The 25,374-nt window shown below is 39.3% G+C and overlaps 1 protein-coding gene and 3 long non-coding RNA genes across 5 annotated transcripts; 1 reads left to right on the forward strand and 3 right to left on the reverse strand.

Moving 5' to 3' along the window:
- Positions 1-4,014: 4,014 nt before the first annotated feature.
- On the forward strand, positions 4,015-5,050 carry LOC131239683 (cytochrome b561 and DOMON domain-containing protein At3g25290-like). Its single transcript, XM_058237513.1, has one exon. The coding sequence runs from the start codon at positions 4,077-4,079 to the stop codon at positions 4,782-4,784; it is 708 nt and encodes a 235-aa protein (XP_058093496.1). The 5' UTR covers positions 4,015-4,076; the 3' UTR covers positions 4,785-5,050.
- A 4,214-nt stretch (positions 5,051-9,264) lies between these two features.
- On the reverse strand, positions 9,265-12,868 carry LOC131241456 (uncharacterized). The gene is made up of 2 exons (XR_009169036.1): positions 12,762-12,868; positions 9,265-9,498 (listed from the first exon to the last, which is right to left on the reverse strand). It is a non-coding gene; the product is annotated as an uncharacterized LOC131241456 (long non-coding RNA).
- Positions 12,869-20,138: 7,270 nt separating this feature from the next.
- On the reverse strand, positions 20,139-21,281 carry LOC131239685 (uncharacterized). The gene is made up of 2 exons (XR_009168332.1): positions 20,539-21,281; positions 20,139-20,411 (listed from the first exon to the last, which is right to left on the reverse strand). It is a non-coding gene; the product is annotated as an uncharacterized LOC131239685 (long non-coding RNA).
- Positions 21,282-21,432: 151 nt separating this feature from the next.
- LOC131239684 (uncharacterized) lies at positions 21,433-24,871 on the reverse strand. 2 transcript variants are annotated; one of them, XR_009168330.1, is made up of 7 exons: positions 24,675-24,871; positions 23,450-23,500; positions 23,190-23,284; positions 22,823-23,084; positions 22,588-22,674; positions 21,978-22,056; positions 21,433-21,894 (listed from the first exon to the last, which is right to left on the reverse strand). It is a non-coding gene; the product is annotated as an uncharacterized LOC131239684 (long non-coding RNA). The 2 variants fall into 2 exon arrangements; XR_009168331.1 differs by lacking the exon at positions 22,588-22,674 and having other exon boundaries at positions 21,433-22,056.
- Between the last annotated feature and the right edge of the window lie 503 nt (positions 24,872-25,374).

Below are 25,374 nucleotides of genomic sequence, written 5' to 3' on the forward strand. Positions count from 1 at the left end.
TAGTATTTGAAAATTAAGCAGATCCAAAACTCATGTGAGCCATACCACACGAAACAGTGGGATTGAATGCCTGGTGATGACAGAAGTTTTGTATCAGGATGAGATTGTTCCTGCAATTTATCTGAGTGGTAATCATTTTATGAACGGTTTGGATGGCATATAAACATCATGGTCAGCTCTAGGAAAGTTTCAACGGTGAACATTGTTGTTCCCAATTTTTTTTGGTGTGGCCCACCTGAGTTTTGGTTCTACATGAATTTTAGAATCATGTTCTATTGTGGTATTTTAGAGCCCACGCAGCCCTGGGCACAAAGATATACATGTGCTCAGGTTCACAGGCAATCCGCTCGCAAGGCCTGCATTAATTTTTGATCAGTCTCATATTTGTATAATTGCTTAATCCTGTGATTTACAGCTGATTAACGGGTTTGGTGAAGAATAGGACATATGGTTGACATTGCATCTCCATTGTTCCCTGTTTTGTGGCCCACCTGAGTACTAGATACCGCTAATTTGTTTCCTCAGGAACTAGAATTGACTATAGGACCTCATGAACGGAGTGGATTCAATTTATGAAACATGGTGGGCTCCACCTAGCTTGGGTCTTTTAATAAAGGGTGTTGTATAGCATTCAACGACGGAAAGCTGTGACTCTCCCAATGGAGTGACGGGCAGGTTCAGGGCACCAACGGTGCAGAGTCAACCGTCGAAATGAGCCGCCAGTCATGGACTTTGCGACTGTCTTGTCAGAAGAGTAATATGATACTCTAGAGAGTATGAAAATCCATACGCATGCTCTTGCTCCCCTTGCTTTAAAAAAGAAACACCCATTCGTCATAGGTAGGGTAGTCCAATAGTTCTGTTCTGATTTTGGAGATGGGTCTTACATCTGATCCGTGTATCATATGCGTTTTGCTGTTTCTCACTGATCCGACACGACATTTGCGTGGTCCAATCAAAGTTAATGCGACGCTATCCAGTGGGAGCAGATTAGGTACGGCCCTGGCCTTACCCAACACAGTGCATCTCTAAATGTGGGGCTAAGCTTAAAGTATTTATTGCATATCCATGTTGTCTATCCGTTTTTTCCGGATAATTTTAGACCCCATTCAAAAATAATATAGATTTAACTCTAGGTGGACCACACCACAGACAACAGTGGGGATTGACCATTAAAAACTTTTTATTATCACAAAAGTTTTCGATCATTCTGAAATTTATTTTTTGACTTCATTGAGGTCTGTGGGACGTTATCAACAGATTGGATGGAAAATAAACGTTAAGGTGGGTCCTATGAAGTTTTTAATGGTCTTTGTTCAATATCCTCTGTTTCTTATGGTGTGGTCCAGGTATGAATTTAATCTATTTAAATTTTGGTTTCACAGAATAAAATGATCTGGAAAAACGGATGGACAGCGTGGATACCAAATATATAAATAAAAGTGGGCCCCACGATCAGGGACGTATTGTGTTGGCTGAGGCCGATGCCGCACCTAATCCTCTCCCCATCCTGTAATCATAACTGTTTTCGTCAACTTGCCACACGCCTACAGTCAGAAGTAGTTCCCACCGCTCCGGATATTTGTAGCAATACATCGCGACGTATTGTGATTTGATACGTTGTGACTCTTGCCTTTGAATCTGGGTAATCTTGCAACGATCCAAACCGTTTATATCATGTTCTTTACTTTGTACAGTAGATAGGCAACGAATAAAACTTCAACACTTTACTAATCTTGCTCTTTTGTTTTGTACATGGACGGTCAGCATTATCTGTATAATGAAATTATATTCAATCTGAAATATTTTCTTGCGTTCCCTGTTCAAACGGATCCCTATCACATAGTTTAGATCGAAAGGAACCAAATCAAGCGGCTAGAATTTCGGCGCATCTAATTCCAATACCTCTGGGTGTAGTGGAGCAGAACTCTCCACCAATATTGCCTGTTATATCCACTCCGTCCAAATGCTGGCCCAGCTGTGGACGAGCAGAACTGAAGATTTGCACTTCTAGGCATCTGATTTCCTTTGAAATTGGACCATCCAGCATTTTAATTTTAACCGTTGCTTGATCGGAGTGTTTTAAACGGGCGCGGATGAGGTATGGGGTAACAACTTAGCGGGTTGAATCCAGCACCCACTAATAAAAAAATTGTTATATATCCACACCGTCCATCCATCTTTCCAGTTTATTTTAGGGCATGACATAAAAAGAAAGAGATCTAAATATCGGGTGGACGACATTATAGAAAATATTGGTGATGGACCATTTAAAACTTTTTATGAGCCACAAAAGCTTTAGATTAAGCTAATATATATATATTTTTCCCTTCATACATATATTCCAATCTTCATGACCGTATCAACATGTTGCAATAAACATTACAATGGGCCACAGAAAGTTTTCGATGATGAGCGTTCAATGAACATTGTTTGTTGTGGTGTGGTCCACCGGAGATTTTTATGTGCTTCAGCCTTAGGAATTTTTTGATGTTAAGTGTTTAATAAGCAGTTTTTGATGTGGTGTGGTCCACTTGAGTTTTTTGTGCATCATTTTTTTACACCATTACAATGAGTTGCAAAATGGATGAACAATGGAGGAATTTGTATCGTCTCTTTACCATTTAGTAAAAATATTATACTTTCTTATATCATTATTGACCTTGTCAGCAGCATTATGTGTGAGGATCTACCCCACCTGTTCAGGTCTCAGGACAGGCAGAGACTCTAAGGGCCCGTTTGGTTGGGTAGATTGGAAGGAATTGAATGGTATTGGGGTGGATGGCATGGATTTCTAGGTAATGATGGTGTTGTCGGTGGATTGTCTTGAGATCCATGGGATTATTGTATCCTTGGACTGCTATATCCGGTGTGTTTGGCATGCCCAGCCAATCCTGGGATTAAACCTTCCCATCCCTTCCCATCCCTCGAACCAAACATACGTCCCAGGCAAATTTGAAAGTATTAGGGTGAATTGGATGGAATTTAAAGGTAATGATGGCGTTGTCAATGGATTGTCTTAAGATCCATGGGATTGGGATCAGATCACCAGCTCTGTTTGGCACGCCAGGCCAATTCTAAGATTTAACTTCCAATCCCTTTCAATACCATCCAATCCCTTCCAAGCCCACCGGCCAAACGGGCCCTATAAGGGTCACTGAGGAGCCATTGTAATGTATGAATTTTATCTACAGCGTTCATCCATTTTCCATATCATTTTAGATTATGGTCCCAAAAAATAGTGAATATCCGAGGTTCAAATGGACCACATCGTGGGGATTACAATCTTACCATTGAAAATTCTTAAGAACCACGGAAGTTCTGGATCAAGATGATATTTATTTTTCACTTCATCCAGTTGTATATGACCATGTCAGCAGGTTGGATGGAAAATAAACGACACGATGGACCTTAAAAAGATTTCAATGGTGGGCATCCTTTGCACCGGTGCATCCTGTAGTGTGGCTCACTCGAGCCTTGGATCTACCTTACTTTTGGTCCATTAATTTAAAATGGTAAGAAAAAATAGATGGACCGTGTGGATAAAAGTCATACATCATGGTGGCCCCTTAGGAGCCTCCCTTTGTTCAGGCCTAAGAATGGGCGAGGGTAAGTACTTAATCCACACTCTATCATTATGTATTAAGTACAGTGTATGATGATGTGGTCCAATTAAATTGGGCCAATATGATTTTCTTGTAGCAAGTAGAGGATTGCAATAGCATGATTTTCTTGTAGCAAGTAGAGGCGGCCTCCATGGTCAGGAACTCGCCGTCTAAGCTGTTACAACTCCCGTACATGAAGGCAGCCGTCGTTCTTCACGCGTGGCAGTAAAGGGCCCACCTGACGAGAGTCTTTAGCACGTGTGAACATCGAGTCGACCAAAAAGTGGCATGTGCGTGGATTGTCTTAGCTTTTGTTCTCTCTCTCACAAATGCGACCCAGATTCTCTGCGTGAATGCCACGTGTATGGCAGATGTCTCGCACTCCCACTACAAAAGCAGAACAGGGCAGAACTCCCTCTCGTCTCAGTCCTCTCACCCTCGTCTCTCTCATTCCATTCCATCTCAACAACAATGGCTACTCCTCCTGTAATCCTCGCCGTTATTTCTCTCCTCCTCCTATCAGTACCCACCCATTCCGCCACGTGCACGTCCCAGACATTCTCCAATAACAAAGTGTACTCCCTCTGCACCGATCTGCCCCACCTCAATTCCTACCTCCACTGGACCTACGACTCATCCAACTCCTCCCTTTCAATCGCCTTCACCGCCCCTCCCGCCAAATCCAACGGCTGGATCTCATGGGGCATCAACCCCACCGCCACCGGCATGATCGGATCCCAAGCCCTCATCGCCTACCGCCCTTCCAACGGCTCGACCGTCGTCCAGACCTACAATATCAGCTCCTTTAGCCCGATCGTCCCAGGGAAGATCGCCTTCGAAGTTCCAGAGAAGCAGGCCGTGTACTCCAACGACGCTATCACGATCTTCGCGACGGTCGTCCTCCCAACGGGGACGAAGACGACGGTGAACCACGTGTGGCAGGTGGGGCCCGAAATGGACGGATCGAGCCCTAAAAGGCACGATATGGCGCCGGCGAACCTGAATGCCAATGGTACGTTGGATTTCATGAAAGGGGAGACAGTGACTGGAAACAGTAGCAGCGGCGCCGGAGGGAATTCGTCGACCCCATCTTCGGTGGGGCCCACCTTCAGCAATTTCTTCTCATCTCCGCCGTTGGTGGTTTTGGTTGCATTGGTTAGCCTTTTGGTAGTGGCCTGATGTTAGTGTTGTTGTTGTTGTTTTTTTTTTTTTTTTTTTTTCCTTACCTGAGTGCGCAATTTTTCTCGATCGCGGTAGCGTTTGGATGTACGCAATTGCAATTTGAAGTGTTTGCTTTTTTCCATATTTTAATGGATTCGTGATTGCAATCCAATTCGATAGGGACATCCAAACACTCCCCCAACATATAGATAATGTTTTGATAGAACCGTCTGTACGTTTTGATTTTCATTTTGGAATAAATATCGCGGTAGATTTAGTTCTTATATTTGCAGTAGTAGACTTTCTCTTCTCTACATGACGTTTGTGGGGCCCAACAGATGGGCCCATTCGATTACGGACGTTCACTGGATAGGAGGGATCGGTCAAGGGTTTCAGATGCACCCAAAATCGCCCTGATTGGACGATCACTGTCATCCAATTAAGCTCCACCGTCCATTTCAAAGGATCTTAATCAAATGGCTGTGATCATCTGATCAGAGAGAATTTTGGTTCTATCTCCAAACCAATGTGGGCTCATCCTATGTAACGGTCCACCATGATATAATACTGGCCCGCATGTCCCCACAGAGGAATTTGATCCTCTTGCACTGATAGAATGAGATGAATCCTCTCTCTTCGTAGGTCGGTTTCTCTACAACTGATGTAGATGAGAATTTCCTGCAACTGGCCATATATAGGGCCCACCTTGGTGTGTGGGTATGGCATCTAATCTATACATAAGGATATCCCATGAGAATCTCTAAAAGAAGACTGATAAAAATCATACAAGGTGGGCTACACCTAAGAAAACAACGGACAACCATAAAAAAATCTCCAATTTCATTTGATGGTCCAAATCTTAAAAGAGTTGTCAAATTTTTGGGGAATCTCTTATAATCATGGGGTCACCCTAATGGACGGATTGGATGACATAGAAACACCATCTTAGTTCCCATATACAGGTAGTTGTACAAAACAGTCCCGTGCATCTGTGGGAGGAACCAGTATCCACTTACTGATGGCTGTGGCTGTAAAGCCAGCGGTTTGTGGGCATGTTGCAATAAATGATTTAGGTAGGCATCTTGATGTTTTTCTTACAATACGGCTTTTTAAAAAAGGAATCTGGTTGTACTGTATGGAATCATGTATGGAGCATGGAGTTTTTCTTCCCTTTTCCTTGGATGTTTTATTCTGCTTTCCTAAAGGGCCGGTTTGATTTTCTAATTACATGAGTAATTCAAGGTAAATGGGTAACAATTACTTACATGTGTATTTATAATTAGATTTTTAAGGTGATGTTGATCTCCACCTTTCATTTATAGCACTCCTCACATCATCGGGGAGAAAATTGTTAAATCGTGGGGCCACCATGATGTGTGTGTCTTATCCACACCATCCATCCCTTTAGCCAACTCATTTTAGGTCATGAGCAAAAAAATGAGACAGATCCAAAGATCAAGTGGACCACAACATAGGAAAAAATGGGAATTGAACTCCTACCATTGAAAGCTTCTTGAGGACCCCAAAAGTTTTGGATCAAACTGATATTTTTGTTTCCCCTATATTTGTGACTGTGTGACCTTTTGAACAGGTTAGATGACAAATAAACATCAATGTGGGGCCTAGGGAGAAAACAACTTTCAACCGTTGGCGTCTTAATGATCATTGTTCCCTAAAGTGTGGTCCACTTGAGCTTTTGATTTTTCTATTTTTTGGTTTCATGCCTTAAAATGTATTTTTTAAAAGGATGGATGGTGTGGATAACTCACATATATCATGGTGGGGCCTACATATTTAAATCAGTAATAACATATAGTGTATGGATCACTTTTCGAAATGTAATTCCCAACAAATTTCAAATAGGGGCACATGTAATAATTACTTATTTGCCTATATTTACCCGGGAAATGAAAAATCAAACAACCCCTATGAGATTCTAGTTCAATCATATCTATGGTTGGCTAAACCTCTTAACTAGGGCTAAGAGGTGAAGCTTTTAGCGTAATAGGATGTTTTCTATGGATTTGATTCATGTTTATATTGAACTTTCTTTGATTCTAGTTTGATTATAAAAAATACTTTCAGTTTTTAATGATTTATTGTAACTTAAATTACAATGGATCTGCAATAGCTTTGAGTATATTCTTTTCATTATCGAGATTATGAATTGAGGAAATTCTGTTGTTCACCATCATCCTTTGTGCATTGTTAGATGATGGAATCTGCCCTAACTTCCACAATTCTCTCAGATAGATTAGAGAATTGGTAAATTCTTTTATTTGCTTTGTCTCATGGGCATGGTTTTGTAATGGAATCATTTCTAGTTCTCATATCTCTCATGCATTGAGAATTAGATCAAAGGAAGTTGGGATTAGATTTTTAATGAAATATCTTCCAACTGGATAAAGATGGGACTCTGATTCCAGATGTGTTCGTGAATCAAGCATAGATCTCCCTGATCTCTGCAAGTGGATCCTTGGAAACCCTAGTTTCCCACTTTTGAATTTCACAAGTTTTTTATTAAGTTGTTCACAATTATTCTCTCACATATTCCAGATTTAGGTTTTCATCTTCTTCTGGTTCTAGTTCTAGTCGCTCTCAAAAAATACACGAGATTAGTCCCTGTGGATTCGACCTCGGTCTCACCGAGATTATTACTACATCGCGACCTTATACTCGGGGTTGTGAACACAGGGCCCCTGTCTGTGCCTCAAAGGATGAAGACCTATCTGATGAGTTAATTGGGGTGGTGGAATAGTTTCCCCTCTTGATGTCGAGTCCGGATCTACAAGCCCTGCTGAAAGTGCTAAAGTATATATGGGTTTGTCTTCCCTATCCGCCCCTCTTGAATATCACGGTATTGCATATGAGGCCTGTGCCTGCTGGGCTCGTGTTTTTAGAGGCATTTTATCTTATAACTAGGGAAACACATTATTAGAGCAACATCCTTTATTATATTCGCACTACAAGGTAGTTGTTTCCCTTAAGGATTTTCATTTTAGAAAAATAGCAAGGGGGAGAATGTGATTTTGTCGTTTTTAGGGAAAGTTTGTTGTAGTATAGTATAATGGTCAAGTTCATATAGGAGAATAGGGAATGTGGTGTGTCTAAGTTATTACCCTAGTGTTCTGAATAGTTAAGACTAACTAAACTCATAACTTCTAGGTTTTCATATTTTAAAACATAATTTATAGAAGGTAAAATTTTATTCCTTTCAAATTTTAAGTTTCTAAAAATTGTTTCTTAGGTCTAAGGTATGTTCTCATTTGATCTTAATTACATTATAACGGGTATTTGTTCACCCACAATACCTAAGCTCAGTTTTTTAGCTTTAATGGCTACCCTGATAGTTTACAATGAGGACCTAGGTTTTGTTCTTAAGTTCCATGGTTGTCTAAATGATTTCCTAAGGAACCTAAAGTTTTTGGGTCTCTATATCTTCAAATTTTCTCTAAGAAAAATTTACTTAGCTTCAAATATCTAATTCTAACATCTTAGTTTGTTTCCCAAAAGCAAGGTTTGTCTAAACTCTCTCTCTGGTACTAACTTGTAACACCCTGGTTCTCATAACCCGAAGGGAGTCACTCGCGAATGAGAACCCGAGCATTATGTCATAAAGTATACAACATACAATTAATTAATGGCAAATCTCATGACATAAAGTAAGGCAACTATTGAATAAGCTAAGGATATCGTGAGTAATAACAAATGAGCTTAGTACATGTAAATGAAAGAAAAATAAAATCCCCCAGTGAGGGATTTTAATTACAATCCATGAAATTAAAAGCATAAAGTTTGAATAATGAAAGCATGTAAATCATAAAGTATTAGTTGAGCTCCAACGGCTCAACTACGCTAGCATAATATTCTTCCTCGTCAAACTCCTCTTCAGTCACCCCTCACTACAAGAAAAACGGGCAAAGGCTACGGCCAAAATCCGTAGCCAAAGCTCTTTTGCTACGGATATAGTCCGTAGCACGTCCGTCGTTATTGGTAGAGTAGCAAAAGGTCTAGCTACGGATTATATTCGTAGCAATAGATACCAATGGCTACGGATTATATCCATAGCAATATCTTTACCTACCCCACCAATAGCGATGGATGTGCTACGGATCATATCCGTCGCAAAATTGATTTCATCCGTAGCAATAGATACTGATGCTCCCAATAATATCTATAGCAATAGATACCAATAGCTACGGACAAAAGCCGTAGCTATAGCTACGGAATATATTCGTAGCTATTTTTAAAAAAATTATAATAATACGACTTGTTTCCATTGCAAGAACCTGCTATGATTAATAACTCATCTAAGCTTAATATTAATAGAAATAGTACATAAAATGCAATCAAAAAAAAAAACAATGCATTTATTACAAAGAACAATCAAATCATACAATGCATCCTGCATTCACATTTCTAAATAAACAATACTTCACTTTGCTCAACCTATTATAAAAATTACAACTAAGGCATGCCCTCATGTGCAAGAAACAAATACACTCCAACACAGTAAACACCCTCCATATGCATTCAATAATGCTCACGTTTTTACAGAATTTTCTTCCTTCAGACGGTCAATTTCAGCAAATGCAAAAGATAGAGCTTCTTCTTTCCTTTAAACTGCAGATGTAACTTCTGTGGACTTCGATACAAGATCACTTTCAAGTTCTGAAACCCTTCCCTTGAGAAAATGAATTTCATCCTCCACTGACTTCTTTAGCTTGTCAACCTGTATAAAACAACATTTGTAGACACAATCAAACAAACATGCCTTTATATACATCTCAAAAGGAAGAAAGACCAAAAAAAAAAAAACACTTATATATGAAGAAATAAAAAATGTACTTACAAATCTTCTAAAGTATGACAAAATTCAACACGAGTAATGTGTTCAAACCTAGGATGGACTTTTAAACTCAAAACCTAGGTTTAGGTTAAGGTTATAGGTTTAGGTTTAGGTTTAGGTTTTAGGTTTAGGTTAAGGTTATAGGTTCAAGTTATAGGTTTAGGTTATAGTTTTAGGGAATTGAGAATAAGTTAAGGTTTAGGTTTAGGAAATCGGGTTCGGGTTCGGGATTGGGTTTAGGTTTGAGTTTTCAAGTTTAGGTTTAGGTTTAGGTTAGGGAGTTGAGATTAGGATTAGGTTTAGGTTAGGGAGTTGAGATTAAGATTAGGTATAGGTCTAGGTTTAGGGATTTGAGAATATATTTAGGTTTTAGGTTTAGGTTTAGGTTTTAGGTTATAGGTTTAGGTTTAGGTTATAGGTTTAGGTTATAGGTTATAGGTTATAGGTTAAGGTTTAGGTTAAAGGTTTTGGTTTAGGTTTAGGTTTAGGTTATAGGTTATAGGTTAAAGCTTTAGGGAATTGAGAATAGGTTAAGGTTTAGGTTTAGGAAATCGGGTTCGGGTTTAGTTTGGGTTTTCAAGTTTAGGTTTAGGTTAAGGAGTTTAGATTAGGATTAGGTGTAGGTTTAGGTTTAAGGATTTGAGAATACATTTAGGTTTTAGGTTTAGGTTTAGGTTTTAGGTTTAGGTTTTAGGTTTAGGTGTAGGTGTAGGTTATAGGTTATAGGTTATAGGTTATAGCTTTAGGGAATTGAGAATAGGTTAAGGTTAAGGTTTAGGTTTAGGAAATCAGGTTTGGGTTCAGGATCGAGTTTAGGTTTGGGTTTTCAAGTTTAGGTTTAGGTTTAGGTTAAGGAGTTGAGATTAGGATTAGGTGTAGGTTTAGGTTTAGGGATTTGAGAATACATTTAGGTTTTAGGTTTAGGTTTAGGTTATAGGTTATAGGTTAAGGTTTAGATTTTAGGTTTAGGTTAAGGTTAGGTTATAGGTTATAAGTTTAGGTTATAGGCTATAGGTTTTGGTTTAGGTTAAGGTTATAGGTTTAGGTTTAGGTTATAGGTTATAGTATATAAGTTATAACTTTAGGGAATTGAGAATAGGTTAAGGTTTAGGTTTAGGAAATCGGGTTCGGGTTCGGGATCGGGTTTAGGTTTGGGTTTTCAAGTTTAGGTTTAGGTTTAGGTTAGGGAGTTGAGATTATGATTAGGTGTAGGTTTAGGTTTAGGGATTTGAGAATACATTTAGGTTTTAGGTGCAGGTTTAGGTTTTAGGTCACAGGTTTTAGTTTAGGTTAAGGTTATAGGTTTAGGTTATAAGCTATAGGTTTGGGGAATTGAGAATAGGTTAATGTTTAGGTTTAGGAAATCGAGTTCGGGTTTAGGTTTGGGTTTTCAAGTTTAGGTTTAGGTTAGGGAGTTGAGATTAGGATTAGGTGTAGGTTTAGGTTTAGGGATTTGAGAATACATTTATGTTTTAGGTGTAGGTTTAGGTTTTAGGTCATAGGTTTTGGTTTAGGTTTAGGTTTAGGTTATAAGTTATAGCTTTAGAGAATTGAGAATAGGTTAAGGTTTAGGTTTAGGAAATCGGGTTCGGGTTCGGGTTCGGGATCGGGTTTAGGTTTGGGTTTTCAAGTTTAGGTTTAGATTTAGGTTTAGGTTTAGGTTAATGTTTAGGTTTAGGGAATTGAGAATATGTTAAGGTTTAGGTTTAGGAAATCGGGATCGGGTTCGGGATCGGGTTTAGGTTTGGGTTTTCAAGTTTAGGTTAGAGAGTTGAGATTAGGATTAGGTGTAGGTTTAAGTTCAGGGATTTAAGAATACATTTAGGTTTTAGGTTTAGGTTTAGGTCATAGGTTATAGGTTAAGGTTTAGGTTTTAGGTTTAGGTTAAGGTTAGGTTATAGGTTATAAGTTTAGGTTATAGGTCATAGGTTAAGGTTTTAGGTCATAGGTTTAGGTTTAGGTTTAGGTTAAGGTTTAGGTTTAGGTTTAGGTTATAAGTTATAGGTTTTGAGAATTGAGAATAGGTTAAGGTTTAGGTTTGGGAAATTGGGTTTGGGTTCGGAATCGGGTTTAGGTTTGGGTTTTCAAGTTTAGGTTGAGGTTTAGGTTAGGGAGTTGAGATTAGGATTAGGTGTAGGTTTAGGTTAGGGAGTTGAGATTAGGATTAGGTGTAGGTTTAGGTTTAGGTTTAGGGATTTGAGAATACATTTGGGTTTTAGGTTTAGGTTTAGGTTATAGGTTATAGGTTTAGGTTTAGGTTTAGGTTTAAGTTATAAGCTATAAGTTTAGGGAATTGAGAATAGGTTAAGGTTTAGGTTGAGGTTTAGGTTAAGGTTTAGGTTTTGGTTAAGGTTATAAGTTTAGTTTAAGGTTATAAGTTAAGGTTTAGGTTTAACTTATAAGTATAGGTTTAGGTTAGGTTATAGGTTAAGGTTTAGGGAATTGAGTTTAGGTTATAGGTTCAGGTTATAGGTTTAAGTTAAGGTTTAGGTTGTAATTATAGGTTTTGGGATTTGAGCATAGGTTTAGGTTATAGGTTAAGTGTGTGGTCCCTACAAATACAGATATAAACATGGCTTGCTCCAATTGGCCAGGCCCCTCCAATGTTGTCCATAGAAAATGGATAGCTTCATCATGGTCATAACAGCGGTTCCCACCTTCCAGGGACCCCTGCTCAACATCCGGATAGTTCCGATGCACATTCGGATCTGCTTCATCAATTTCGAGATAATACATAAACATGGGCTTGTCCAAATGGCCAGGCAACCCATATTGTTGTTCATAGGAAATGGACCGCTTCTTCATGGTCATAACAGCGGTTCCTACCTTCCAGGGACCCCCACTCAACATCCGGATAGCTCCAACGCACATCCGGATCTGCTTCATCAATTTCGAGATAATATATAAACATGGGCCTGTTCAAAGAGCCATGCTACCCATATTGCTATCCATAGGAAATATACAGCTTCATCATGGTCATAACAGCGGTTCCCACCTTTCAGGGACCCCCGCTCAACATCCGGATAGCTTCGACGCACATCCAGATCTACTTCATCAATTTCGAGATAATATATAAATATGGGCCTGTCCAAATGGCTAGGCCACTTCATCAACGAATCATATAGTATGAAGGAAAGAAGACTCACCAATTTAGCTAGCAAGGAGAGAGTGTGAGTGCTTGGAATGTCGCCCTTTCTTTGAATAATGGATGCATATTTCACAATGCAATCTGAGAATAAGTAAGTTTTTTAGTTTCTCCAACAATGCATATGCGCACAGATTTACATATAAAGATTTTAAAGATTGTAAAACAGAGTAAATGATTATATTAACTTCCAATGTATCGATTAAGAAGAAAAATATAAATGATGATGGGAAAGAAATCTCGATATATTAAATTATTGAAGGACAATGAGACATACCAAGACTACAGGTGCTCAGAGCAAGATAACTGCACCAATGTTATTCCCAGAACAAAAAATTATACGAATGAAATCGCATAGAAATACCTTGAAGGCATCTTTCTGATCTTCTGCCAATACCTCATCCTTAATTTTCTCACTTACACTCCTAAACATTACAAAATCAAATTTTAACATCAATGCTGGAAAGAAACAAAACTTTATGCACACAAACGCATAGGAAACACATACTAATGTTCCTGGATCAGTGCACCAATGTAAATGTAAATCAATGATGATTACAGTCATCGATCAGTAGAGTTTTAAATTTATTAGGTCAGAAAATATTATAAAGATTTCTCTATTTCTCAATTCTTTTGAATCCAGGGTATCTGGATATGGAGCCAGAGAAAGCTTCCAGCACCATTCTATGGGAAGTTTCAGCACCATTACCAAAACTGCAACAGACAACTTGAATGTGACTATTGTAATGATGATTGGGTTTAAAACAGAGTTTTGCTACTTCCTTTTTTGAGAAAATCCTTGGAAATGAAAATCAAATTCACAGGTGTTTTTTTCACTAACAGTGGCTAACTCAATTTCCATGTAGTCAGAATTCATTTCCAAAGTATTCTCTTGATCCAAACTATAAAGGCTGGTTTGGAAATGTGGATTTGAAATCAAGTGGATTTTAGTCTCTATGGAACAAAGTGGATTTGAAATCATAACTTTGATAAAAGAGTTCAGAAAGAGCTACAACTAGGTGGGGTATCTATTCAAGAAACCGGCTATCACCAGGAGAATCAGTTATTCATGGAAGCTTTACTACCTAAACAACATTTAGGCCTTGATTTAATTGCATAGGTGTAGTTTACAACACTAGCGGAAGAAGCAAGAAATGGTACAAGCTCAAAAATCAATAACCTATATAGAAGACCTGAAAAGAGGTTTAGCTACCAAGGAGGGTGATTTCAATGTTAGGAGCTCCGAAGGGGCCAAGTTACCAAGCATTAAGGATGGTGTTCCCTTCAATGGAAGAAGCTTCAGTAAATTGAAGGAAGAACTATAAAAAAAAACAAAAGAAAAAAAAGAGTGGAAAAGCGATTGAAGATGAGTTCCAATATTTTGAACATGCAGAATTGATACAACATAAGATTCCATAACCTTTCATGCAGCGAAACTGGACTTAATCTACAGTAAACCATAGAAATTGGGGATATCACCTTTGATATGTGTACTCCTAGACTTCTGTGGATTCCATAACACTGCATGCAGATGAAGATTCCCAAATTTACACTTGCCCATCGCGGACCTCTGCATGGAAGATGAGCCAAATTTATTCACAACGAATGTATCCCGAAACATATATCAACTAGTGTTTTCAGTAGCGTGCGTAGCATAGCGGTAGCGTACGCTACGTAACGTAGCGTAGCAAAATCTCTACGTAGCGTAGTAGGTAGTGTATATCCCCTATAGCGTGCGCTACAAGGGTCGTAGCGTATGCTACGATTTCGTAGCGTGTAGCGCAGGTAGCGTGCGCTACCTGTAATTTTGGCGAGAGCATCGTAAATGCCAAAAAATAAAATATAAAATATAAATTTTTTTTAAAAAGGTGATTTCGGTTCCTGTAGAAGAGGTAAACCTGATCGGAAGAAGAATTCGGTGGGCCTTGATCGACAACAATTGAGTTTTGGTCTTCCGCAGGTACGAAAAAACCTCCCCTTTTTCTTTTTTTCTTCGAATGGATGAAAATTTTCAAAATCAACGAGAATTCCGGCGAATAATCTGCGATCTCTCGGGAATTTTGGTTCGATTAAGAGATTTGGGTTCGAAATGGAAACCCTCAGATTGGGATTTGGGTTCCAGATAGAAACGGGAAACCCTATTCCCCTTTCTAAAATGGCATCGGACCCTTTTTTTCAGGCGCAGATTAGCTATTGACAGGTTTAGTAGCTAGACTCCTACTGAAGTTACGTCACCACATTCCGTGGGCCCCACCATGATGTATGTTTTGTATTCACACCTTCCATCCATTTGTAGATATCATTTTAGGACAACATCCAAAGAATGAGTTAAATCCAAAGCTTCAGTGGACCCTAGAGCAAAAAACAGTGGGGACAGTGATGCCCACCATTAAAAACTTCTAAAGGACACAAAAGTTTTAGATCAACTGATATTTGTATTTTCCCTTATTTCATGTTTTTTGGAACATTTGAACAAGTTGGATTTCAAGTAAACATTATGCTGGGCCTTAGGTGTCACGCCCCAAACTCGGAAACCGGGCTCACAAAATTCCCGATCGCCGAACCCGGCGCCGACAGCCTCCGTAGAACCCCGTTCTCGGATCCCGATACCCATTCACCAGGTTCCGATCCTGGGATACTATAAGGAGGGTTTCAAATCATCAGTCTGATTCATAATGAGCATAACAAAAACATAACCCACAAACAATAACCACAAGAACACCACCACAAAATCCACTATGATCAAAAACTTTTTAGTACAATGCGACAGAAAGGGAAAATACAATGTAACAAAAGAAACAAAACTCCAGAAGCTCGGCTGCACGCTCCAACTACAGCGAGACTATGGCTGCGACTGCGTCCTGGCGTCACCTGCACGCATCAATCGTGCATAAGCTTATAGAAAGCTTAGAGGGTGGTGTAAGTATGTGCGCAATATAAGCGTGCTCAAAATGTAAGGTCAGAGTAATGCGAAATCATGGCGATGAGTACATGAATGCAATCAGCCGTACCAAGGCTATGCGGTGCAATATATGAATGCCATCGGCCATAATACGGCCATGCGATGCGAGATGCAACTCAAGCATGCCAATCATGTATCAGTACAGTTCTCATTCTAGATAATCACTGGGGTTCAATACACTCCAAATGGCACTGTCGCTCTCCTAGCCGCACAGTCCAAGTGAGCGTAAGAAACCTCACTATTCACCTGATCAATAGTCTGCCAATACCTATCCGGCACGTCAATAGCGGACCCATTCGCGAGCTGGTCAAACTCAGCCTAGTATTGCCCCCTACCCTCGGGCGAGTAAGGCCACACTCCTTTCCAATCGACCACGACACAGTGGGAGACGCAGCCTCCCGGTATTCGGCCCTCGTGCGTTCATATATCCACTCGGTCTCGACATTGGAGTCATCCTCTGGTACCATCGGGTTTAGGGATTTTCACCCAGGGACGTCTATGGCGCTCATATGCTAGAACCAAATATTTCCGGTTTCCAATCCTGCCATCCACGATGTGTCTGTGGAGGCTATGGCCCTGATGTGGCTAGGGCATACAGTAACTACAATCACACAAATGCAAGTGCATGAGCCACACTATCAGTCATGCAACAATCCTGCGTATACCATGCACTTATATGAGGCAACTCCGCCTATCAGGAAGCCCATAAGCAGTCCGCCCGAAGGCATATGATATGATCGGTCACTCCTCACATTAGGCATACATATGATGCGGATGATCATGAATCATGGATCTATACTAAACATGTATAAAGAGATGAGCTCTGTGTATAACGGAGATGGGCCTAGACGGCCTACACTACTAGTATGGGCCTAACAATAGACTTAGGGAGAGTGACAATGCGGACATTTAACCAACATCATCCTACAATGTGGACGTCAAACCAACATTATTCCCAGGGCTTCATCACATAAACCATGGTGGAATCGCACATTGCAATGGGCCTTATGTACATCTCATTAGGCCTCGACCCATGGGCCTCCAATATGTCAAATGGGCCGATTGAATGGGTCGAATCAAAAGGGTCGGATCAAATGAGTTAACCGAATGGGCCGAGTCGAACGGATCGGGTTAAATGGGCCGATACAAAAGGCTCTAAACCAATCACACCATTCACCTATTGCTTAGAGATCATTTTAGAGCATTATATATATATATATATATATATATATATATATATATATATATATATATATATATATAAAATCTCATCCAAAGGATCATCTGAACCATACCACAATTAATAATGGTGTTAAAGATTTTTACCATTAAATTCCAATGGGCCCTACTATGGCATTTAATTTCCATCCAGTCTGTTTATAAGTTTACAAAGACCGAGTATTAAGATAATAAACAAGTGTCATATTGGTCTAAACCTCTGTACCCAAAAGGTTTCAATGGCAAACGTCCAAACCCACTGTTTTCTATAGTGTGGTCCACATGATATTAGATCTGTCTCATTTTTCTTCTCAAGCCCAAGGTCGAGCTTACCAAATGTATAGACGGTTTGGGTGAATCACATATATCAAGGTGGGGGCCCCACAGGTGACTGTCCACCAAATGAGTAAATAGTTTGGATGAAATACAAACACCAGGGGTGGGGCCCACATACATGGTCCACCAGAGGATTGAATCTACTTCATTTGATTTTCTCTCGAGCCAAAGACGAACTCGCTAGAAGAATGGACGGCGTGGATACAAGTATGCATCATGAAGGGCTCCACCCGTCCAAGTTGCTGGATGATGTGGATGGGACCCGCACATCTGGTGCAACCCATCCAGCACCGTCCAGAAATGGACGGCTGGAAAGAAAACATCACTGGTGGGTCCCACGCAGGCGGTCACCCTACATCCCACTCCTCCCTGTTATAAGTATATATTATAATATAGTATGATATTATATAATATATTATAATATAATATACTCACTATACATGAAATGAAGAAAGAGCCACCGTCCAGAGTCTGAACGCTCTGGACGGTGCTGATCTAATGCATGTGAACGTGGTGGGTCCACACGCAGGAGCGGCCCACCTTAACATTTAATATTATATATATATATATATATATATATATATATATATATATATATATATATATATATATATGCGTGGGTGAGTGGAAATTTAGGAGCGTCAACCATCCAGTCATCCAGATCCAGGCCTGGATGAACGGCCTGGATGTAAGCATATATATCAAGGTGGCTCCCACCGTCCAGGCCATGGACGGCATGGGTATACATCACACGTACACCCCACATGTATGAATGGTCTGGATGTTTTTATTTAGTTTATTTATTTTATTTTTATTATTATTATTATTATTATTATTATTATTATTTAATCAAGCAGACTCAACATTCAGCGTCCCTGTCCAAGCTTGGACAGACGGCTGGATGGGCACATTCACCATGGCGGACCCCACACGCTGCTATGGGGGTTCACGTCCAAAGAATGGACGTGTGGATATAGACTCATACATCACGGTTGGGCCCGCAGACTTGCTGACGGCGACCCAAATTTAGCGCGTACATGTGGGTCCACACATGTGGGACCCACTAGTACTTTTGATGAAGTGGATATTTATGGTTTCCTTCCATCTAGGCTGACCCGAAATCGGGCAGTAAGTGAGCCTCATCTACTAGACGACCAACAATCTGGACGGTCCAGGTTGTTGTATACATCATCACCACCATCAAAATAAGAAGAAATGAGGGAGGGAGAGAGAGAAAGAAAGAGAGACAAACGGTGAGATAGAGGAACCCCGCCACTATGGGCCCCTCTCTACATTTCATACATCAATGTGGGTCCCACAACAAGTGACCCTTAAAATTGAAAACAACGGTAGATCACCCACCTTATCTTCCTTCTTCTTGGTCCCTTAGACTCCAATGCTCCTTACCTTCACTTTTAATGGAGGTTGATGAAAGATGAATGGTTGAGATTGGAGATGAGAGGGTGGGCCACACTTGAAGTTGAGAGAGTGTGTTGGATGTGTGAAATTTCTCATGGGATTTGGATATTTGCTAGAGAATGAGAGAGAGAGATAGAAATAATGGGTGTAAGGATGAATGGAGTGGTGTTGTAAGGATGGGAGATAGATGGGTATGGATGAGTTTTGAAATTTTGTAAAAGAAGTATGGCCTTAGTTGAAAATGAGGTAAAAGAGGAATGGTGAGGTGGAAAGATGGTGAACTTTTGAAAAAACAGGGAATGGGTGTAGTACTTGATGTATGGGATGCATTAATGGTTAATTGATGGGACTAATTGTGTAGAGATTCCCTCGAAATCCGCAACGCGCGGTGTTTCTTCGGAATAAACGCTGATTGGCATCTTCTTACCTGGGTATCGGTTCGGTGCGCAAGTCACAGCGTTGGAACCGCGATGACGACGCGGTCGCTATGATACAACTTTCGGATCAAGCCGACGTCGGTGCGCGGGACCTGGCTTAGGATCGTACGCAAACACTGGATACGGTGCGAAGGTCGCCGGAACTTGACCGGAAGGACCGCGGAAGCCAACGGAACAGTACGGACTAGTACACAGGTCTTACATTAGGATAGTTTCAACGGTGGGAATCACTTTCCCTAATGTTTTCAGTGGTGGGGTCCACTACAACTTTTTATCTACCTCATTCTTTGGTTCATGCCCTAAAATGATATCTCAAAATGGATGGACGGTGTGGATACAACACATACATCATAATGGGGCCCACGGAACTTGGTGACGTCACTTCAGTAGCCCACTCGCTACTCAACCTCTAAGTATCTAATCCGCGTCCTTTATTTTGGGGACGCTGCTCATGTTGCAGTCATGAGTCGTAGCGTCATGGGCCCCATTATGATGTAACATATTTTATCTGCTCCGTCCATCTATTTTGGACACTCATTTTATGGAATGAGCTAAAAAAATGAGTTAGATCCACATTTCAGGTGGACCACACCACGGGAAACCATGTGATTGAGCGTTTGCCATTAAATTTTTTTAAGGCCCATTGTTCCTTCTTTTTTTTTGAATTTTTTTCGATGTGGAAACAAAATAACTTGGTATTTTCAGTTTTTTCCTGATGTTTTCCCTTTTAAAATGCTGGTTACTGTCGGTTTTATGTTCTTCATACTTGTATTGTACTTAATGCTCTTAACTTTAGGATTTTTATTTTGAAGAATGTGACATTTATATATTTTACTTTTTTCTTACTATTTAATATTTATCATATATATATAAAAAATTAAAAAAGTAGAAGTATTGTGTAGCTTACGCTACACGCTACGCTATTTCACTACACGCTACGGAGGGTTGAACACTATGTAGCACGCTACCGCTATTTAAAACACTGATATCAACACAGGTTTAGCACTTCTTGAAGATCAAGTTGTGATTAAAAATCTTGGTCACAAAGCATATATTGTGCTGCTCGTGAAACAAAACTTCTTAAGTATTGGCTGAGAGTAACAATACACAAGCCATCATCCATTACATTTAAAAAAAAAATTATTATAGAAGCAGTAGTACCATCTCAGGTGAGCCATCCATTATTCCATATGCACGCAGTAGGACAAAAAATATGAGACAACTTTTTTAAGAATGAAATATGAGACATCTATAGTTGCAGCTCATCTTGGATGAGAATCTAACCTTGCTTCCAGTAGATTCTCAATATACTTAATCTAAAAGAACCTTCATAGCATGAAAATTGCCAAAAACCATGATAAAAAAATGTTTCATATTCCATTTTCATGGCATTGTAGAATGGTAACTGAGCACAAGTGGGAACCATATCATCATCAGAATCGTCATAACCTTGTCCCAGATATTTGGAGGCAGCTTTACAAATCCTGTTTCATGTATGTAACTAACAGGTGGAGTTTGGGCAGGAACTAAACACAAGGATTAATTCGCTTGAAACATTTGCAAGCTATAATAATAGCTCTACATCTCCTATATCAAGTGCCTTGCAAGCTGTATATGATACAATCATGAGCATGCATTCCCAATTAATGTTGTGGCACAAAAAAAAAAATTAAAATTGTAATTGCAAAAAGGGTTGATGATGTAAACATTGTATATGCAAAAAGAGTTACAAGTAGCTTCTTAAAAGATCATTCGTTATCACAATTCAACCAAGATACCTACTTGCTTTTGCAGTCAGCACCTACCCTATTCTCTGGCAATTTAAGAAGTCCTTAGGAATCATGGTCTCTAATACATGAGTAATACTGAGTCTGCTTTGCCCCATGCCTTTGCAGTTTTTCTGTACTCATGTCTGAGATCTACAGATCAGAGTTCGCGTAAACAAGGAAATTACCATTGAAGAGACATAATACAGGAAGACCAGAATAGAGCTTGTAAAAAAAATAAAAATGGCTCCAGTTTAAAAGAGCAGAAAGACTAAAGAGAACCAATTAATTTGAGAACAATAGATGTTACCATATTTTCTTGGCATTGCTTTTGCAAGTTACCTTGTTTTGTTGTTGTAAAGAATATCTATTCTCCTTTGAGCCTTGACAATAATAACACATGCCCCCCGTGAAATACTAGGAAGTAAATGAAAATCATAGAAATGATGCTTATAACACAACAACAAACTGTTCACTTAGAGAAAATTTAACAAAAAGAAAAAGAAGAAAGAAAAGAAAAGAAAGAGACCAAAACCTTAATCAATATACGAGTGGGCTGAGACAATGCCGACTCAGCTATGGTATTCTGCTGCTGAAGTTCAGACTTCAATGAGAGCTAGCATTTTACCATTAGAAAGGAAGGATAAGTTGGTAACATATATGGATAGAAGAAGTATAAAAGGTTGGGACATGAAAGCTCCTCCTAGTTTACAACAAGCAATTTCATCATAGCAGCCACATAATCAGACATTTCACATCTACCTTCTTGAACAGTTCTATTGGTGGATTCTGCTGAAGGCGCTTGTCTGTCTAGAAATCAAATTCCTGTCAGGAAGTTTAAAATGATAATGGTAAGGAAACACTTGCAAAAAAAAAAAAACTCAAAGAAAATTGCAAATCATGCACCACCTTAAATGAGAACAATGGCATACCATGGGTAGTGGTTTCTCTCTTGCTACTTATAAAGACACCCATATCCCCCTTACTCAACAATATCTAGGTTACAACATTAGATAGAGATTGTTGAGATATGACTATGTACAAGAACAAGATCCAGATACAGTGATAATTAATGATACCTTCTTATTTAGAGGCCGAGCTTTGAATTGGGACAATTCTTCATTTCTTTCCCCTTTTAGCTCACCTATAACTTCTGACCTGCACAAATCAACATAATGTAGGCGACATCAACTTAGCCAAAAGGCATATAAGTTTTAAGATTTTTTCAGTTTGAATTAAATCTCATCCCTGATACTAACTACTTTCATAAGCAAACAAGTGCAATGGATCTAATCAATACATTCACTCTAGCCTCCATGAACGATAATAAGATGCGGCAATAATGTATAAACACTTTTAACAAGCCTTTTCATTATTTCTATATGTTTAAATACAACCTTTTTTTTAAAAATGGCAACAAGTCTTAGTGAACTTACTTTTGAGGTTGAGAAGGGATTAAAGCCTAATGTTGTAAATTTTTAGAGTCTTTGGCACCAATACGTATTGACGAACTAGTTTTATAGTTATGTGAGACTTGTACCACAAATTACTTGTTTGTGATGAGAATGAAAAGACAATTTATGATCCACTCAATGTTAGCCAGAAACAAAACATTGTCTATTGATTCATAAAAGAAATTCATGCATTATATAAAGAAATGTCCAAATCAAAATAAATTTCGGAAGTTACTTTATCTGAATTATTGGAATGCTGCAATGAAAATGAAGCAGTAAATGAGGGTTGCATGGCCCTCTGGGATGTCTTCAAGTGGAATTCCTAAGAAGTAACAAGATCAAAAGAAAGGTCAGCAGCTGAATTATGCAAGAACCAATTTTGTAAGATGTAACTATGTGCTATAAGAAAGTGGCAAAAACAGCATGGAAAACAGAATGAAGAGAGCAGAGAATCAATGCTAACCACTTACTTGAAACTCAGGCAACCCTGGTGTGCTTTTCTGTATGAGTGGCATTGAAGGAGCTGCAAGAATCCGTAAAATAGAAAAGCATGCTATCTCAAAATAGAATAAATAAAAACCTGCTGAGTAGTTTGTTCAAAGACCTAATATAATAATCTCAAAGATACTCTCTTGTAGATAGTAGGTACCAACTTTTCTATTCAAAGGACGTGCTTTAAACGAGGCAATAGCTGAAAGAATGTGTCCTACAACCTTTGTACTATGCTTGGGCCTGAAATCAATAAAAAAACCATGTGCCTGCAGCTCCTTAAACAAAATTATGCTTTCCCTCTCAGAGCGCACAGTACACAATCAACATGAGTTTTGATTAGTATACCTGATCCTTTGTGCCCTTTGTGATGTTTCAAGTTCAGGCTCTCTTGGGATGGTGAGTCTCAACCTAGACTGATTAGAGCCATCAAGAAGTCCATTCTGCAAGATAATCCACAAATATTGACAGAATAACCCCCCAAAAGTAATCACTTAGAATATACCAAACATAGAATATGCACAGACTAAAATTGTAGAAGTACATAAAGAATCAAAAGGACATCCTATGGTGGGAACAGTGCATGTTTCTCTGGATAGGTAGATTACCTTTTTCAAGACCTTATGTATCAGATTGGTTTGTTGCTTTATGCCAAGTACCTGATTGCAAATTGTTTGATATTCTTAGTGTAACAAAATACTATCGAATTCAGTAACAATACTCTTATTTCAAAGGAAAATGTTAAAATAGCACTGCAGGAAATGCATTGTAAGAGATGCAGTACACACATGAAACTCTCATTTCAATGGCTTATTTTTTTAATGGTAAATAGAAATTCAAGATCCAGGATTCCTAATGAATTACTGTTATTTAAAAATGAGATTAACTCATTTTCAGGCATCTACCAAACAGGCTCTTGGAAAATAATGCCCCATAACCGGAAGTTGTAATCCATCACGCCTGATATTTACAAAAGAAAAGGAAGGCCCATGTGAGTAATGGTTGTTGCTTGGAAAATAGAAGCCATTAATTTTAAACTAGTGGCCATTGTTTAAACAAACAGGTGAAACACTACTTCCTTTCTCACACTTCTTGGAAATAAGGTTTCTCAGGGAGCATCATTTCCTTTCCCACCTATGCTTTCAACAAATCCCAACAGGCCTTTTAGTTCCGGTTGTGTGTGCGTGATAAGTTCATGTATGTTCACATCAGTTGGGTGATCTGGAATATAAAGGAGCAAAAAGGGCAAACAATACCACCATTATGCTATTTTCATTGATCTTGGGCTCTTTTTTTCCTTTTTTTTTCTTTTTTTTTTTCCTTTTTTCAGAGCTCTCATCGAACTGAGACTGATATGTTCAAATTTGGAACCAAGTCATTATGGTGCCCCCTTATTTTACGAGGCATGATATGATTATATAATCACTTGCACAAAAATCCAGTGTGAGTGAGACAGGACCACTCATAATGGTGGCCCAACCAACCTAGCTTGGGGCCACAAATGTTCCACCTTCTGATCAGTATTAAGGAATCGTTCAGCAGTAGTAGTTCACCAATACAACCGTGGACAACCTGGTCTCACGTTCTAAAACTCAGTTGCTCAACAAAAACTCAGTCAACTCAACCCAACAAAAGCCTAATCCCATTTTTTCTTCATCATCTTAAGAGCGTCGGTGTAGCCCACCTCTCCAGGGACATATAGCATGCCATTTCATCAAATAGATAGCATGCCATTTCATCCAGCCATTTCATCAAACAGACAGTAGGCTATTTCATTAGACAGTTACAATGTTTCAAATCTGAAATACAGATAAAGGGAAAAAGATATCAAACCTATGGAGAGGAGCTTCACGGTGTGTGTTTCTTCGGGTAGGAGCTTCACGACTGCTACAATGGAGAGAGATAGAAGAGGAGCCTCACGGCGTGTGTTTCTTCACGGCTGATGCATTGGAGAGAGAGGGAGGAGAATGAGAGAGATGAAGCAGAGATCAAGATGGAGTGAGAAGATTATGGAAAGAAGAGATCAGGGAATGGAGAGATTAGGGAACAGAGAGAAAGAGAGAGAAATAACCCTTTTTGGGCGCAGCTCCATTTTGAGAGCGCGCCCAAATTTGGGCGTCATCTCACGGACGGACCGTGGACGTTCCTGACAGGGAAACGGATTGGCTACACCCCCTGACACCAGCCCCGGAGCTGGTGGTCGGTGCTCTGTGGGCCCATCATGATGTATGTGTTTCATCCATTCCGTCTATCTATTTTTCTAGATCAATTTATAGTGATACAAAAAAAATGAGGTATATCCCAATCTCAAGTGGACCACATTACAGGAAACAGTGTTGAATGAACTTCGACCGTTAAAAACTTTTTGGGGGCCATAAAAGTATTGGATCAAGTTAATCTTTGTTTTCTCCCTTCATCTGGGTCTTTATGACCTAATAAACAGATTGGATTTCAAATAAACAGTACATCAGGCCTTAGGAGGATTTAAATGATGGATATCCAATCACTATTTTTTTTCCTGTGGTGTGATCCA

Source organism: Magnolia sinica, chromosome 3 (genome assembly GCF_029962835.1).
Source record: "Magnolia sinica isolate HGM2019 chromosome 3, MsV1, whole genome shotgun sequence".
Taxonomy (NCBI): domain Eukaryota; kingdom Viridiplantae; phylum Streptophyta; class Magnoliopsida; order Magnoliales; family Magnoliaceae; genus Magnolia; species Magnolia sinica.

Excerpts from the sequence above, each read along its gene's own strand:
- LOC131239683 (XM_058237513.1), top strand. The coding sequence starts at position 4,077 with ATGGCTACTCCTCCTGTAATCCTCGCCGTTATTTCTCTCCTCCTCCTA.